This window comes from Drosophila ananassae, chromosome 2R, assembly GCF_017639315.1.
Source record: "Drosophila ananassae strain 14024-0371.13 chromosome 2R, ASM1763931v2, whole genome shotgun sequence".
NCBI lineage: Eukaryota > Metazoa > Arthropoda > Insecta > Diptera > Drosophilidae > Drosophila > Drosophila ananassae.
In genome coordinates, this window is record NC_057928.1 from 7,242,720 (window position 1) to 7,257,369 (window position 14,650).

At 44.3% G+C, this 14,650-nt stretch overlaps 3 protein-coding genes across 5 annotated transcripts; 1 reads left to right on the forward strand and 2 right to left on the reverse strand.

The window, feature by feature from the left end:
* Nucleotides 1–927: 927 nt before the first annotated feature.
* Nucleotides 928–7,926, reverse strand: LOC26513709 (serine/arginine repetitive matrix protein 2). 2 transcript variants are annotated; one of them, XM_014910038.3, is made up of 5 exons: nucleotides 6,316–7,926; nucleotides 6,128–6,249; nucleotides 5,692–6,071; nucleotides 3,528–5,639; nucleotides 928–3,475 (listed from the first exon to the last, which is right to left on the reverse strand). In XM_014910038.3, the coding sequence occupies exons 1-5, from the start codon at nucleotides 7,745–7,747 to the stop codon at nucleotides 949–951; spliced, it is 6,573 nt and encodes a 2,190-aa protein (XP_014765524.1). In that variant the 5' UTR covers nucleotides 7,748–7,926; the 3' UTR covers nucleotides 928–948. The 2 variants fall into 2 exon arrangements, with proteins under 2 accessions (XP_014765524.1, XP_014765523.1); XM_014910037.3 differs by having other exon boundaries at nucleotides 6,128–6,252; nucleotides 6,316–7,925.
* A 52-nt stretch (nucleotides 7,927–7,978) lies between these two features.
* On the reverse strand, nucleotides 7,979–10,624 carry LOC6493734 (RNA polymerase II degradation factor 1). The gene has a single exon (XM_001958299.4). The coding sequence runs from the start codon at nucleotides 10,471–10,473 to the stop codon at nucleotides 8,173–8,175; it is 2,301 nt and encodes a 766-aa protein (XP_001958335.1). The 5' UTR covers nucleotides 10,474–10,624; the 3' UTR covers nucleotides 7,979–8,172.
* Nucleotides 10,625–10,874: 250 nt separating this feature from the next.
* On the forward strand, nucleotides 10,875–14,644 carry LOC6506212. 2 transcript variants are annotated; one of them, XM_014909181.3, is made up of 4 exons: nucleotides 10,875–11,055; nucleotides 11,103–13,214; nucleotides 13,380–13,796; nucleotides 13,850–14,644. In XM_014909181.3, exons 1-4 carry the CDS (start codon nucleotides 11,006–11,008, stop codon nucleotides 14,547–14,549), a joined length of 3,279 nt encoding a protein of 1,092 aa, XP_014764667.1. In that variant the 5' UTR covers nucleotides 10,875–11,005; the 3' UTR covers nucleotides 14,550–14,644. The 2 variants fall into 2 exon arrangements, with proteins under 2 accessions (XP_014764667.1, XP_001958334.1); XM_001958298.4 differs by lacking the exons at nucleotides 10,875–11,055; nucleotides 11,103–13,214 and having other exon boundaries at nucleotides 13,230–13,796.
* Nucleotides 14,645–14,650: the final 6 nt, after the last annotated feature.

Consider the following 14,650-nt stretch of genomic DNA (forward strand, 5'->3'; position numbering starts at 1 on the left):
CATCTCAAATTTTGATGCATATTAATGGAGAATCAATATACGAATCGTTTAAGGTATTCCGCTTAATAATCGGATGATAATTGCCAAAGATATAGCCATCGCTGGGGGCCAAATAGCGGCTCCAAGCACAATCGAGAATTTTTGAAAATTTAAACCTAGAAAATTTAAGAAAATATGTAAAAAATATTTTGTTCTGAGATTTTTATGCAGAATGATGGAGAATCGATCCACAAATCGTTTAATGTATTCCGCTCAAGAATTGTATGGAAATTGGCTAAGATATAGCCATCGCTGGGGGCCAAAAAGCGGCTGCAAGCACATTCGAGAATTTTTGAAGGGGACCCCCTAGAAAATTTAAGAAAAAATCTAAAAAATATTTTGTTTGGAGATTTTGATGTAGAATGGTGGAAAATCGATCCATAAATCGTTTAAGGTATTCCGCTCAAGAATTGTTTGGAAATTGGCTAAGATATAGCCATCGCTGGGGGCCAAAAAGCGGCTCCAAGCACATTCGAGAATTTTTGAAAATTTGAACCTAGAAAATTTAAGAAAAAATCTAAAAAATATTTTGTTCTGAAATTTTGATGCAGAATGATGGAGAATCGATCTACAAATCGTTTAAGGTATTCCGCTCAAGAATTGTATGGAAATTGGCTAAGATATAGCCATCGCTGGGGGCCAAAAAGCGGCTCCAAGCACATTCGAGAATTTTTGAAGGGGACCCCCTAGAAAATTTAAGAAAAAATTTAAAAAATATTTTGTTCTGAGATTTTGATGCAGAATGATGGAGAATCGATCCACTATTCCGCTAAAGAATCTGATGATTATTGACCAAGATATAACTACCGCTGGGGCTAGTTTGTACTTTAGTACAATTTTTGCCTAAAAAAGTTGAACCTCTTAAAAAATAGACCACAAATCGAAATATTGAATTAATTTTTAAGTTCATTAAATTTGATATTCGCAAAAGTCGAAGCCATCCAATTTCATATTTTTCTGTGAGCCAAACGTTGAGTGCGAAGTTTGAGCCTGAAATGGGTTTAGAGGTGGTTGATTGTACCTCGAGGGCGGGATCCGGGAATTCACCATCATTGGCCGATTTGAGTGATTCGAAAACTGGCGATCTGGTGATCCAGTTGGCTGTAACATTACCTGTGGGTTTACCTGTAAGGGTGGATGAATATCCGACCGCAAAGACGGCGGCTGAAAGTCCGAATCCATCTTGGTTATATTGTATTTCTGCAAGGTATGCTCGTAAAACCCTTTGGGCATTAATCTTATATTGTTTTTTAAAATTTCAGGACAGGAGTAAAGTTCTCTGCACGGAGCTCCGTGAAGATTTGCCGAAGGATATGGACCACCTGCATGGTGGATGGTGTTCATCATGGGCATTGGATACGAATTGCCCATAATTGGCGCCGAAGCTGGAGCCGGCAAATGATCTCGAGGATCAATCAGATAATTTCCATCATTAGGTGGTCTTCTTCGAGGATCAAATTGGGGAATCGGTGGTCTCATGTACATATTCCTTTGCTCCACTGCCGGTGGAACCCCGGAGTATTGCAGACGGTGGAAGTTGCAGGGTGGTCGTCCACATGTCTGCATTAGGTTTTCCCGGTCACAAGGAATCCTAGTCTCCATCAGTACTGTATTCGTAGTGTCCAAGTTCTCCTGGCTTCCAACCGCATCTCTATCCCTTCTGGTGCTGTCTGTGCTACGAAAACGACGTGGTTGCATTAAGGTAACCGTTTCCAGAGCTTCATCATCGTCCGATCGAGTATTAGCCTTCGCTTGGTGCGGCCTTCTTTTGAAGCCGTCTTTGGAACCCGTACAATTGGGTAAACAGGGAGCTATAACTCGAGAGTGGTGACTGGTTTCGGCTTGGGATGAATTTCCAAGCTGTCTATATTCTGAACTGGAATGATATTCTCTTGTCGGCTGTCGTTCCTGTGCCTTTCGATTACACGTATAAGTGTCATGGCATCCTGACTTGTAGTAGTCCTCATCAGCTCTTCTGCGCTGCGTCCTTTCGTTGGTTTTTTTTTCATCTTCATCGGGAGACTGATAGTTGGGATCACATAAGCAATCCGGTTCGCTCCGGTGCGATGCACAAGACGGCACCTTTGGTATTTTAGATGGCTTTTTAGTTAGCCGAGATGGCTTCTTGGCAACTGATGCTTCGCTTCCAGGAGCATCTCCTCGCCTATACTCTTCAACTCTGAGGGTGTATGAGAGACTTCTTTGTTTCGTAACAAATTCATCCGATTCTTTCTTGGGTTCCTCGATTCTTGTATAGGAGGGATATGCCTCGGCCACAACTTCTTCTTCGCTATCCGGATCTCTATATTTTCGATACCGGGCACTAACTTTACTTTCAACAGAAGTGGAAGTTTTGGAGCTCAGGTTCTTTGGTGGGCAGTAGTATTCGCTTTTTTTACTTTTGAGGGATGCATTTGAATATGCCTTGCCATATCCGACAGATGAATTCGAACTCTGAGCCTTTGCTGAATATTTTTCCCGATTGGTTTCGCGTTTTGTACTTTGAGCAGATGCAGTTGAATACTGGGACCTCGAAGAACAACCACTGGTTAAGGAGATATTATCGTCACTGGATCGTTTTCCATTGGGAAAACGATCTTTCTGTGTGGCACTATCAGTTTTAGTTGGTCTAACCCCACTTTTGATGGAAGCAATTGACCTCTGATCATGTGGAGTGCAATTACAGACCATCGGAGAGGACTTCTCCAGGGCTTCATGGCTTAGTGATTTGCAATTACAGACCATCGGAGAGGACTTCTCCACGGCTTCCCTGCTTAAAGCTTTCACCAGATAGTAAGGTGGTTTTTTAACTTGGGGCTTCTTCTTTTTCCCAACAGAATTATTGACTTTGGACTGGCCAATCGAAGACACACTTGATCGTTTACTTTGCTTTTTCATTTTTTTTTCAGGAGGAGTCGAAGGTCCAGAACGAGGCACTCCAGATTTCGATGATGCTGGAAGAACTCTACTACTCTTTTGACTAACCGAAGACCTTGATTTGCTTTTTAAAGAGGAATAACTATTTTTGCAATCCTGTTGTTGGGAGGATTTCTTTGATTTGTTCAAAGATTTGATGGGTTTCAATTCAGGTGAACTATTATACGATGATTTCGGTGTTGGCCTTTTGTTGTTTCTTGAACCGGAAGGTTCGCCCTGAAAAGTATTTCCATACGAAGGGTTCCGGGTTGGATCATTACAACCTCGTTGACAAGATTGCCTCTTAGTGCAAGTATCACAAGTGATGATTTCACACTGCCGGAAATCCGGATTTGTGACATTTCTATTTAAATTAGTATTATCTTCTTGTTTAAATTCTTCCCCAGAGGCAGATCGATGAGGAATATATCGTACAGGGTTTCTCTGGATTAGTCTGCGGTGGCAAATCCTAGGATTTTTCGGGGGCTTAACTACAGCTAATTGTAGTTGAATATTGTTCCTAAAAATATAGTTATTTTAGAAATTATATGAGCCTTGATGTTACAACTTACCAGTGATCAGGTTTCCCATTTAACAATTCACTTCTTTCCACACGGAAGGGCACCAACACCATAGGGGGATCTGATTTTTTATGGCATGAAGCAAGATTACTAGGGTGCCTTGGAATGAAAGAAGACTTTTTCTTTGTTTTAAGATCAAGAGCTCCAAACACACTGAGTTCAGATTGATCCATTTCATATTTTGTAATTTTAGTAGTGGTTAATGGATTCTGAAGAAGATAAATCTTTGCTCCCCGTCCTGGACTTTTACGTCCTCTTCGATGTTCCTTAAAATACTTGGGCGACTTTTCCCGAAAATATTGCTGCCTTAGAAACTGAGCCTGGGAATTATGTCTTCCGGTTGCTGGAGCCGATAGTGATCGTCTGTGTGGAATATAAAGTTTACTGATGGCCTCGCTAAATTTTGAATATTGTCTAACAGTCCTTTCAAGCTTATCCATTCCGCTCGCTGCTCTTTGATGCACATTTTCTGAATCATTGATGTTGGAATCAATATTATTACTTGTACCTGGCATATCATTCTTATCAAATGATTGTCTTTCATCAATGGGGGACTCCTTCATATCTTCATCTACTTCAGCCGCACTAGATTCTGCCCCAGAACTCATGCGGTCAGAATGCTTAGCTTCCCTTTTATCTGACTGATAGCGTTTCTTTTTTCTTGATCCATTTGAGGAGTCTGATGAATAAGATGTTCGAAGGTATATCTTCGTTGTGTTCGACTCTGACAAATCTGAACGATCTGTGCTACTTTTATCTCTTCTAGGTACTGCAGATTTTGAGTATTTATTATTTAACTCACGGTAGTTTCTGTTTCTTCGGGAACTTTTATGTCTATATGATCCTGAAGCTTCTTTTTGCGGTTCATTGTCCTTAAAGCTAATAAATTTGCTTGAAGATTTCTTATGTGTTGATGAAAGTTTTGCACCCAGATACGATGGTCTTTTCATAATAGATCTTTGGGATATTTTTGCATTTGAAAGATTATTGCCGGGGCATGTATGACATTTATAATGTTGGCCTTTAGAACTTGAATAAATGGATTCCTCGGATGCTTCTCTATTTTTTACGAAATCAGACTCCATCTGACCTCTGTGTGCTTGCCAATAATCCACCGAATGGCCACTCAATGATCGATTCGGACTTTCCGGACCTTGATCTTGTGGAAATGGTAAGAAGCTCTCAGGGGATTCCAAATAGGGGTTCCCTAGAGGTTGTTTGGGGTATGCCATATGATTTATGCAGTTTACTTTCTCTTCCTCGCCTTTAATCAAGGATCTGTAGGAGACGCAAGTTCCAAGAGGATGGGCCTGCCAGTTTGGTGGAGGCTGGCCTGCTCTTGGATATCGTGGGGTGTACATGGGGTAGTTCCACATGGGAAATGGATGGTAATGCATTTGGGTGGGGAATACCTGTGGCTGACTCATGTAATTGGGAGCCGCTTGCGAAGAATTATAGTATCCCCCATTCGAGGCACGCATTGAATTTTCTGTCTGTGGAACTTTAGCAGGCGCCGACTCGGATGCAGTTAGTACAAATGGCACGGCAGGATCTTCCGGTATTGCATCCTTTGATTTTTTATTTTTCCCATGCGAACTTTCACTCCTTTCTGGACTATCAAACGCCGCGTTACAACATTTCTCTGATCTCTCCCGCACATTAGTGCCCTTCTCAGCCATGCAGCAACCACATGATTTAGTCTGTCCTTGGGCTTGTGGCGATAAATTTTCCAGTTTATCTTTAATTTGTTCCAGACAGGATAGCAGGGGATCACTTTCCTCTTGACCGGTTTGGGTGGCTGTTTCGCAGGGACAAGTTTTATTGACGCGTCTACCCAGTTTCCTTTTCGGGCAGGTGTAGTTGTTGCAGCTAGATGGTGCTTCTGATTGAAATCCTGATGCCAGAAGAGCAGGTTGCATATTCGAGAGTCCTCCGGTTGGGGTGTTGTAACCACTTCCCTTACCATTTGTGGCCGGCATTATGGCCTTTTGGTTGCTATTCTTAGGGTCGGGCTTATTAAGGCTGATTCCCGGGATCCCAAAGAAGTTCTGCATGCATAAGGGAAATGGAACGTTCACACGAAAGGGCAAATTGCACTCGAACCTAAGTGATAAATGGTTAGTTTTTAAAATTATAGTTTTTTGAATAATCTTACCAAATACCATCATCGTCGGTGGATACCTTAGGCGAACCATTAACTCCTGGTGAAAGTTCTTTCGTCTTACTAACTGGCTTGGCTATGGGGATTTTCTTGCGTTTCGGGCTAGCCTTGACAAGAGCCTTTTCGTCCCCAGAATCCCTCGGTGATTTTTTACCTTTGTTCGACCTCACCATTTGTTTAGACGATTGTTTCGGCAGTTGTTTAGGCATTTGTTTTGGCATTTGTTTTGGCGATTCCTTTTCCTTTCCCAGTTGTGCATTGTTTGGTTTCCCATTTTTTGAATAAAGAACCTCACAGCATTTGCAGCACAAGTTGGTCTCGGAAACAAGACTTTTTTCCGGCACCACCTTACAATTGCAGCTCCTGAAGGGCTCCTAAATATCTCAATTGAAATAATTTACATTTATTGAGAAGGTTTTTGGACACATACCTTAGGTTTGTCATTCTCCTTTCCGTTGGAACCATTTGGCTTCTTTGGACTGCTCATTCCTTCAAGCAGACTTTCTTGGGCGGATATCGACTGGTTTTTGACCAAACTGGTTTGTGTCGGTTCTGCTATAGGGAAATAATATAACAATTTAAATAAATATAACAATTAATAATTATTTCTACACTTACCTCCTATAGATTTAGCTTTGGGACTCACTCCCTTTTTCAGATTTTTTTCCTTTAAATTACTAGTTTTCGAAGCTTTACCGAGTTTGGTCAGTGAAGGCGTTGCCGAAACTACAGGACTCTTAGTGGCTTTGCTGAGCTTTATGAGTGAAGGCGTTTTGGAAACAGCAGGACTCTTATTAGCCTTTCTGATATGTGTCTGTGAATTTCTTCTTGAAACTGAAGGACTTTTACCGAGCTTGCTAATGTTTGTCTTTGAAGTTCTTCTCGAAACTGAAGGACTCTTACCGAGCTTGCCAATGTTTGTCTTTGAAGTTCTTCTCGAAACTGAAGGACTCTTACAACCCTTGCAAATAATCGTTTGTGAATTTCTTCTTGAAGCTGAAACACTGAGATTTGTCTGCGAATTTCTCCTCGAAGCTCCAGGACTCTTACTGGGCTTGCTGATATTTGTCTGTGAATTTCTTCTTGAAGCTGAAACACTGAGATTTGTTTGCGAATTTCTTCTCGAGGCTGAAGGACTTTTGCTGGGCTTGCTGATATTTGTCTGTGAATTTCTTCTCGAGACTGAAGGACTCTTACTAGGCTTGCTGATATTTGTCTGAGAATTTCTTCTTGAGACTGCAGGACTCTTGCTGGGCTGACCGCTATTTGATTTTGAATTTCTTCTTGAAGCTGAAGGATTCTTTTTGGCAATGCTAATTTTTGTCGGTGAATTTCTTCTGGAAGCTGAAGGACTCTTATCTGGCTCAATGCTTTTTGCCTTTTTAGTTCTTGGTGCCATTGGGCATTTTTGACCAGACGCCTTTAAGGACTCTTTACATTTGGACTCATCTGGATTCATTTCGGTGTTTGAGGTCCTTTGATCGCCTTTTTGAGTTTCTATTGCCTCTTTAGTTTTAGACGCCTTTGAGGACTGACTACATCTGGACTCATTAGCTTTGCAGCTTGTGGTAGGACCTATATTCTCTGATCCAATCGGGTGACCATCTTCCGGACAGTCTTGGAGTTTCCTGGAGCACAAGCCACATATTTCCATAATATCGGGTGATTTTCCACTGTTTCCATCCATTGTATCCCAAGATATGGGTGGGTTGGTGGAGGGTACGAGTTTCGGATCATTTTCCGCTGGTTCTAGGACATCCGGAAAGACCGGGAAATCCAATCCAGGAATAAGGTTTGGGGCTAGCGGGATTTTATTATCATTCATATTGGTTCCACCCGAACCGGGAGAACACTTCATCATGTGCGGACACCCAGCATTCTTAGATCGCAGAATTTGTACAGACTTGTCCACGCAGAGTAGCATCTTCTTGGGCTTCCCCTTGCCATCCTTTACACAAACACAGGGAGCTGCTAGAACCTGGTGGAATTTCTGACGACAGCACGAGTACTGATATCCACGCACGCCCTTCACTTTATCCAAATTACACATTTTTCGATTAAAAACACAATACAAGATTGGTTGGTTTGCCGTCTACGATTATTTCTTTAATAAAAAATCTGTAATTTGATACAAAATGTAGCTGCAAGCTTCGGTTTCAGCTTCTCGCTTCGACTGTCTGAGAAATGGAAAAATTTTGAATTTACAATTTATAATTCGAAAGCAAAATGATATTATTAACCTTACCAATTGACAAGAATCTCAAATTGCACAGATCATAGATAAAATTTAAATCAATAATTTATTAGTTTCTTTGGTCTTTTCAATTCTCCGATTGACTTTAATTTTAAACGGAAGAATTGCACAATTCAGTGCATCATGGCTTACATTATTTAATTGGTAAAGTATCTTATCTGGCACTAAACACAATCTTTTGGATTTTGTGCAAGGTAAGATACATTACGGGCTTAGGGATACTAGCGAGGCCAACAGCGCGGCATCATGAATCGCATCTGGGCGTATCGCTGGCAATAGCAACTCGGACAAAAGTGACACATACTCGACTGCGATTGCTGGCCCGGATTCTGTTGCTGGGAACAGGTCGATCCATTTGGTTGCTGCTGGCTAGGACAGCCCGGCATTGGCTGCTGTTGCTGCTGCATCAGAGAGAATTCCGTAGGATAGGCATTCGGTTGCCGGCCAGGACCAGGACAGGGCCGTTGCTGGAACATTTGACTTTGATCGGGAGCCGAAATGGGCACCGGATAGATGCCCAATTGCATGGGTTGTTGTTGGTTCTGCTGGCCAGGATAGCAATAGGGAAAGGACATTCCCGATTGAGAGGGCATACCGATGCCCGGACAACTGCCAGGCATAACCTGCTGTTGGGATGGCTGCAATTGCTGCCCATAATTCCCCTGCGAACATGGTGCGAAGCAGCTATTCATGTCATCATCGACGCCATCCTCATCACGACCCAGATTTCCGTCTTCTAGGTCAATAGAATCCTTGCCGACGGAAGAAAAGAATTGAGTGGTTGGTGACCAGGAAGGATCCTCGGTGCCGTTCTGGGTCAGGACATGCATCTTCCGCACCCTCGTCGCCCCACAAGCGCTATTCAGTTGCAGTTGCACCTGAGCAATCTGGGCCTGGGCATCCTGCATCTGCTGCTTCAGCTCCTGGGCCAGCAGTTCGGTCAAGCAGTTCTGATCCTGCTGTTGGTATTGCATTTTCTGCAGCATTTGCTGTTTCTCCTGCGGCATTTGCGAGCTGCAAGAGTACTGGTTGCTCATCTGATTCTCAGTATCGCAGCTCCGAATGGACGGCTGCATGTTGCCCTGTCCACATCCTGGACGTGGCATATAATTCATCTGTTGCTGCTGCTGTTGCATGTATGGGTGTTGCTGCTGCATGCATGGGTGCTGTTGCATGTTGTTCTGCATGCGGCCCTGTTTCTTTTGCATAAAGGGCTGCTGTTGCAGCTGCTGCATGGAGTTCTGTTGCATGTACGGATTTCCTTGTTGACTGTTGGATCCGAACCAACTCAGAGTTTGCTGCTGCTGCGGCATCTGCTGCTGTCGCTGCTGCGGCATCTGTTGCTGTTGTTGCTGCGCGAACATGGTTGGAGCTTGGCTCGTCCACATGGTAGACTCTTGGCATTTGGTGCAAGGTGGTCCGGTCGTGTTGTCCCCATCATCGTCGCAATCGATGCTCAGGAAATGGGCCTCGGTCACCTCGCAGGACGTCATAATTTCCGTCTCACCCATGAGCTGCTGGTCCTCGTCGCATATGGTCATGATGTTACCGCAACTCGGTCCCGCGGCCTGAAACCATTGATACGAGTCGGGCCGATGGCGGGTCGGGTAATCGCCACGAAAGCAGGGAAAGATCTTCATGTTGGAGGCACCAGCCGATTCCTTAGACTCCTTCTCTATCGAGCCGCCTTCCAACGACTCACTGGCCTTCTTGGCCTCTTCGCAAAAATTGGCCTTCTTGGCATCTTCGCAAAAATTGGCCTTCTTGACATCTTCGCAAAAGTTGGACTGCGGTTCCTTATCTTGGCTCTCCCGCCTTGACGGAAAGTTACTGATATTCCTAGAGTTCAACTGGCTAGTTGGGATGGAACTCTTTTGGCTAGCTGTCTTGGATGCAGTCTCAGGATTGGCGGCATTCGCCCGCTTTTCCAATAGAGGGCCCAATGGAGGGCTCTTTTCGCTTTCCCCAGTTTCTGGGCTCTCGGCCACCGGTGATGCTACGGCTGATCTGGCCGGCGGAATCCGTTCGAACTCCTCCTCCCTGGCCTTGGCCTTCACCGCCGGATTCTCCTGGCGCCGCTTTATTATAGTATCAATGGATTTCTGGGCATATTGAGAGTCCGATGCGCCAGCTGCTTTTCGGTCCTTACCGGCCACTGGCCGGACAGATACTCCGGTAGTTAGCTTGACGTTGGGCTTCGTTTGGTACGGCCCTGTGGTGGGCAGGGGTGCGATAGCCGATTCCGGGGTGCGAAGGGATCTGCAGCTAGCCGGGCGCATGCGACGACGGAAGCTGTGCGTGCAGTTCGATCTGGAGCGGATGTTCTGCGTGGCCGAGGGCAGACTCTGGACGAGAGTGCGCAGCAATTGCTGGCCTATCCGGTTGTTGAACTGGGCCTGCGATATCCCCGATCTGGGCGGCACCGTGGCCGACTGGAAGGACGGCACCGATTTCTTTGGACCGCTGACAGTGCGCCAATAGGGACTGGTTTTGACCACTCGAGTAGTACTGCTGGTTGGCATTTCGTTTTTTGTTTTTGGGAAAGCGCTTCGAAAAGTCAACTAATTATACAATGCTTCCGTTTAAATTTGTTTTCCGGCATGACATGAAATTTTGAATTGTTTTCAGTTTGAAAGTTTAAAAAAAGGATGGTGGGTCCTTCGGCGGGGTTATAGATTGAAAGTCAATATAAAGATATTTTTTAATGACAATTTTGAAAATTAAATGGTGTATACAGATAATTCTTATCTCATATTAAAAAAATGGTATAAATATAAAATTGTTATAATATTAGGTGCCAACATAAAAATAATAATAAAAGAGGTATAAGTCTCAGGAACTTTTCTTCAGAGTATGGAGTTTTTAAGGAAAGCTATTAAAAACGCGTTCAACATTTCTGAGTTTAATCAAACACTGTAATCCATAAACTTTTCCCAATACATCAAAATGTTTTTGACTCTTTCCTACAATTTTCTATAGATGTTATTTTGTAAATCCTTTTTTATACCATTGGTCATGATAAGAAATTTTTGACGGGCGAAAGAGATCCGGAAGATGTATGAGACGAGTTGCTGGCTGGGAAATTACAACGGCTGCCGATCAGAGTATGTTAAAGGACACTTAAATCGGGAACTTTAGGACTCTCTTGCAGGTGCCCATGCTGTTCTACAAACGGTTTCGGTTGTCGTTCTCGCTCCTTGGATTCCTGTCAGGGTCGCATGGTATTTCCAGAATTTCAAAAGTTCTCGGACACGATGGTGCCTAGTTTTCTTCAAACACCACCACAAGGAAGGACTTCATCAAAGGCACCACAAAAGACCCAAGGCAGGCTACGATCAAGCAGTTGTCCGCCTTGTCTTAATCCTTGTCCTTTTGAAGACCAACCTCAACCATGTTGTGGAGGTAATGGACAAGGCTACGGACAATGTTGCGGTTATAATTCACTGCAAAATGTTCCTAGCTATTGCCAAGGAAGTATTTTTTTTGAGAGAGGCTTACAGAATGGATATTGCCCATGTAATGCCTGCCCATTTGGACCTTCAAGGTGTAACAACTTGAGAAGACCCGAAACTCTACCACCGGCAGGCTTACCCTCCACACGAGTTCCCCAGTTCGATCCTTGTACGGGAGAAAGCATTTACGATTCGTACCCCTATTGTATGGGTTTCACGCCGAATCGGGTCTGTTCTTATGGAGGAGATACGGGTCCCCAATGTGTCCCACATCCGTGTCAAGCCCCGGTAGGAAGATCATGCCCACAAATCAACTGCGGTGCTCGACAAAGTCCCAATTTCGGAGTCAACAATCTAAAAAGTGTGCCGAGTAATTGCTCAGAAGATGCAGATCCCCAAAAGGAAAAGGAACCAAAAACTCCACAAAAACAATCATCCTCTCGATTGGGACCCAACAATCGAAATAATAATCATTCTGCTGGTAGAGTGCCCCAGATTGGAAATGGATCAAAAGCCTCTGAAAAACAACTGACCCGTAAAGGGGCTTCCACCGATAATAGAATCCCTTATTGTGAGAACCCCGCAGACTCTAACACTTATCAGAATCGGAATTATCCTTATGCTAGAGAGGGGGCTCAAAATACACAACAATCATCAAGGTGTTGTCCTCCCTCATGTCCTGCTCGGGAAAATCAAAGTCAAGCCAATTCTAGACAAGTATCAAGATGTCGGCCAACAGCCAGTCAAGTAGACCCGGATAAAAGTAGTGGAAGGGCTGCAAGAAATAGAAATGATCCTCCTCCTAAAGGGACTTCAACCGATAATAGAATCCCTTATTGTGAGAACCCCGCAGACTCTAACACTTATCAGAATCGGAATTATCCTTATGCTAGAGAGGGGGCTCAAAACACACAACAAGCATCAAGGTGTTGTCCTCCCTCATGTCCTGCTCGGGAAAATCAAAGTCAAGCCAATTCCAGACAAGTATCAAGATGTCGGCCAACAGCCAGTCAAGTAGACCCGGATAAAAGTAGTGGAAGGGCTGCAAGAAATAGAAATGATCCTCCTCCTAAAGGGACTTCAACCGATAATAGAATCCCTTATTGTGAGAACCCCGCAGACTCTAACACTTATCAGAATCGGAATTATCCTTATGCTAGAGAGGGGGCTCAAAACACACAACAAGCATCAAGGTGTTGTCCTCCCTCATGTCCTGCTCGGGAAAATCAAAGTCAAGCCAATTCCAGACAAGTATCAAGATGTCGGCCAACAGCAAGTCAAGTAGACCCGGATAAAAGTAGTGGAAGGGCTGCAAGAAATAGAAATGATCCTCCTCCTAAAGGGACTTCAACCGATAATAGAATCCCTTATTGTGAGAACCCCGGAGACTCAAACTCACAAAGACAGAATGTGGGAAACAGAACCACTTATCAGAATCGGAATTATCCTTATGCTAGAGAGGGAGCTCAAAATACACAAAAAGCATCAAGGGGTTGTCTTCCCTCATGTCCTGCTCGGGAAAATCAAAGTCAAGCCAATTCCAGACAAGTATCAAGATGTCGTCCAACAGCAAGTAAAGAAGACCCGGGTAGGAGTAGTGGAAGGTCTGCCAGAAATAGAAATGATCCTCGGGGGGGTAATGCGATTCAAAAGCCCTCGAGACCACAAAACACCATCAGAGGTAGGAATCAAGAGGCACATCCAACACGACAAGGGAATCCAAATGGAGTAATGTACGGGAATGAGTGCCCGGATGATTGTCAAGACTATTTTAACAATCCAATCGAATTCGATTCGGAGCCTTGCAACCGGTGGGTTTCATGTCATATTCAGTTTGAATTACACCCAACAACAAAGGCATGGACACCACAGGAACACACACACAGTACACTATTCCACACACATATTTGTTTGCAAAATGAAATAGCCAGCACACACCCACATTGGTTCTGTAATGTTCATCGTGTGTCTTGTAGGACCTGGGCATCGGACTGGGCATCAGGACAACAGGCGTTTTGTTGCTGTTTAAATTCAAAAAACATGCCTAAAAAGGCTGCTGCCAAAGGATCAGTTGCCAAGAAAAAGAAAGCAGCTTCACCCAAAGAAGCTTCCCCCAAAGGTGCTGCCGGCAAAGGAGGTTCCCCCAAAGGTGCCGCCAAAGGAGCTGGAAAATCAAAGAAGGGCGGCAAAAAAAACATGCAAGAATCCAACGACAAAATGGCACTTTCTGCCACCGGCTCCCCCATAAGAACGCCACGGGCTCTGGAGGGCCCTGATCAGCCATCAGAAAAGAAGGTCGAAGTGAGTGACTGTGCCTGCGGCTGTGATGGATATTGTGCGAAACAGAAGCCGGAGATGCGAAGTTGCAGCTGTTATGCCAATTTTGCGGAGAAGTATGTTGACACCTAAACATATTACATTATTTAAGACACATTTATCCTCTCAGGAACGCCGAAAAATCCAAGGACGAGGCCAACCAGGCCAATGATTCAAGTTCCAAATGCTGTGCGAGTATTGGCCCAGCTTGTTGTAGTGTAGGAGGTGGAGCGCCTTCTACCGACGGATGTCCTAGTCCTAATGCAACTCCTGATTGTGGCGGGGGAAATGCCAGTGCTGCGGAATGCGGTGGATGCGGGGGCTGTGGTGGATGCGGCGGCTGCACCAGCTGCTGTAATCCATGCTCCTGGGTTTGGTGCTACAATCCCTGCACAGGATGTTATTACTACTACCCTTCAAGTTGTTACAGTTGTTGCTATAGTTGCTGCTATCCCGGCTGTTGTGGCAGTTGTTGCATCCCCAAGCTGCCACCGCCAGATGCCGATGTCACCATACCACCAAAAAAATCCAAAGATAAAGATAAAGACTCCCCCCTCAAGAAAGATAAAGCTGCCAACAAAAACGGCAAAATCAGCAGCCCCCGCAATCCTGGCGGAACGGACGGCAGCCTTGGAGTTAAGATTTCATTGGCAGGATCAACCGTATATCCTTCCTATACCTCGAGCAACAAACATTCGATGGACGGATATCCCGTCGTTCCCCCGAAAAATAAATATTCGGTGGACGAGGTGGATAGCATACTTTCGCGACAGAGTGCCCGGAAGCTGGCAGAATACTCATCTTCGAGCCACGGCTCTAGCTCCCAATAGGTCCCTAAATGTCCGAAATTGAACGTTGAAATTTTATTTTACATTTTTACACAAGTCTATGCCTGATTGAAGTAAAATGTTCCTCTAAAACCATACTAGTC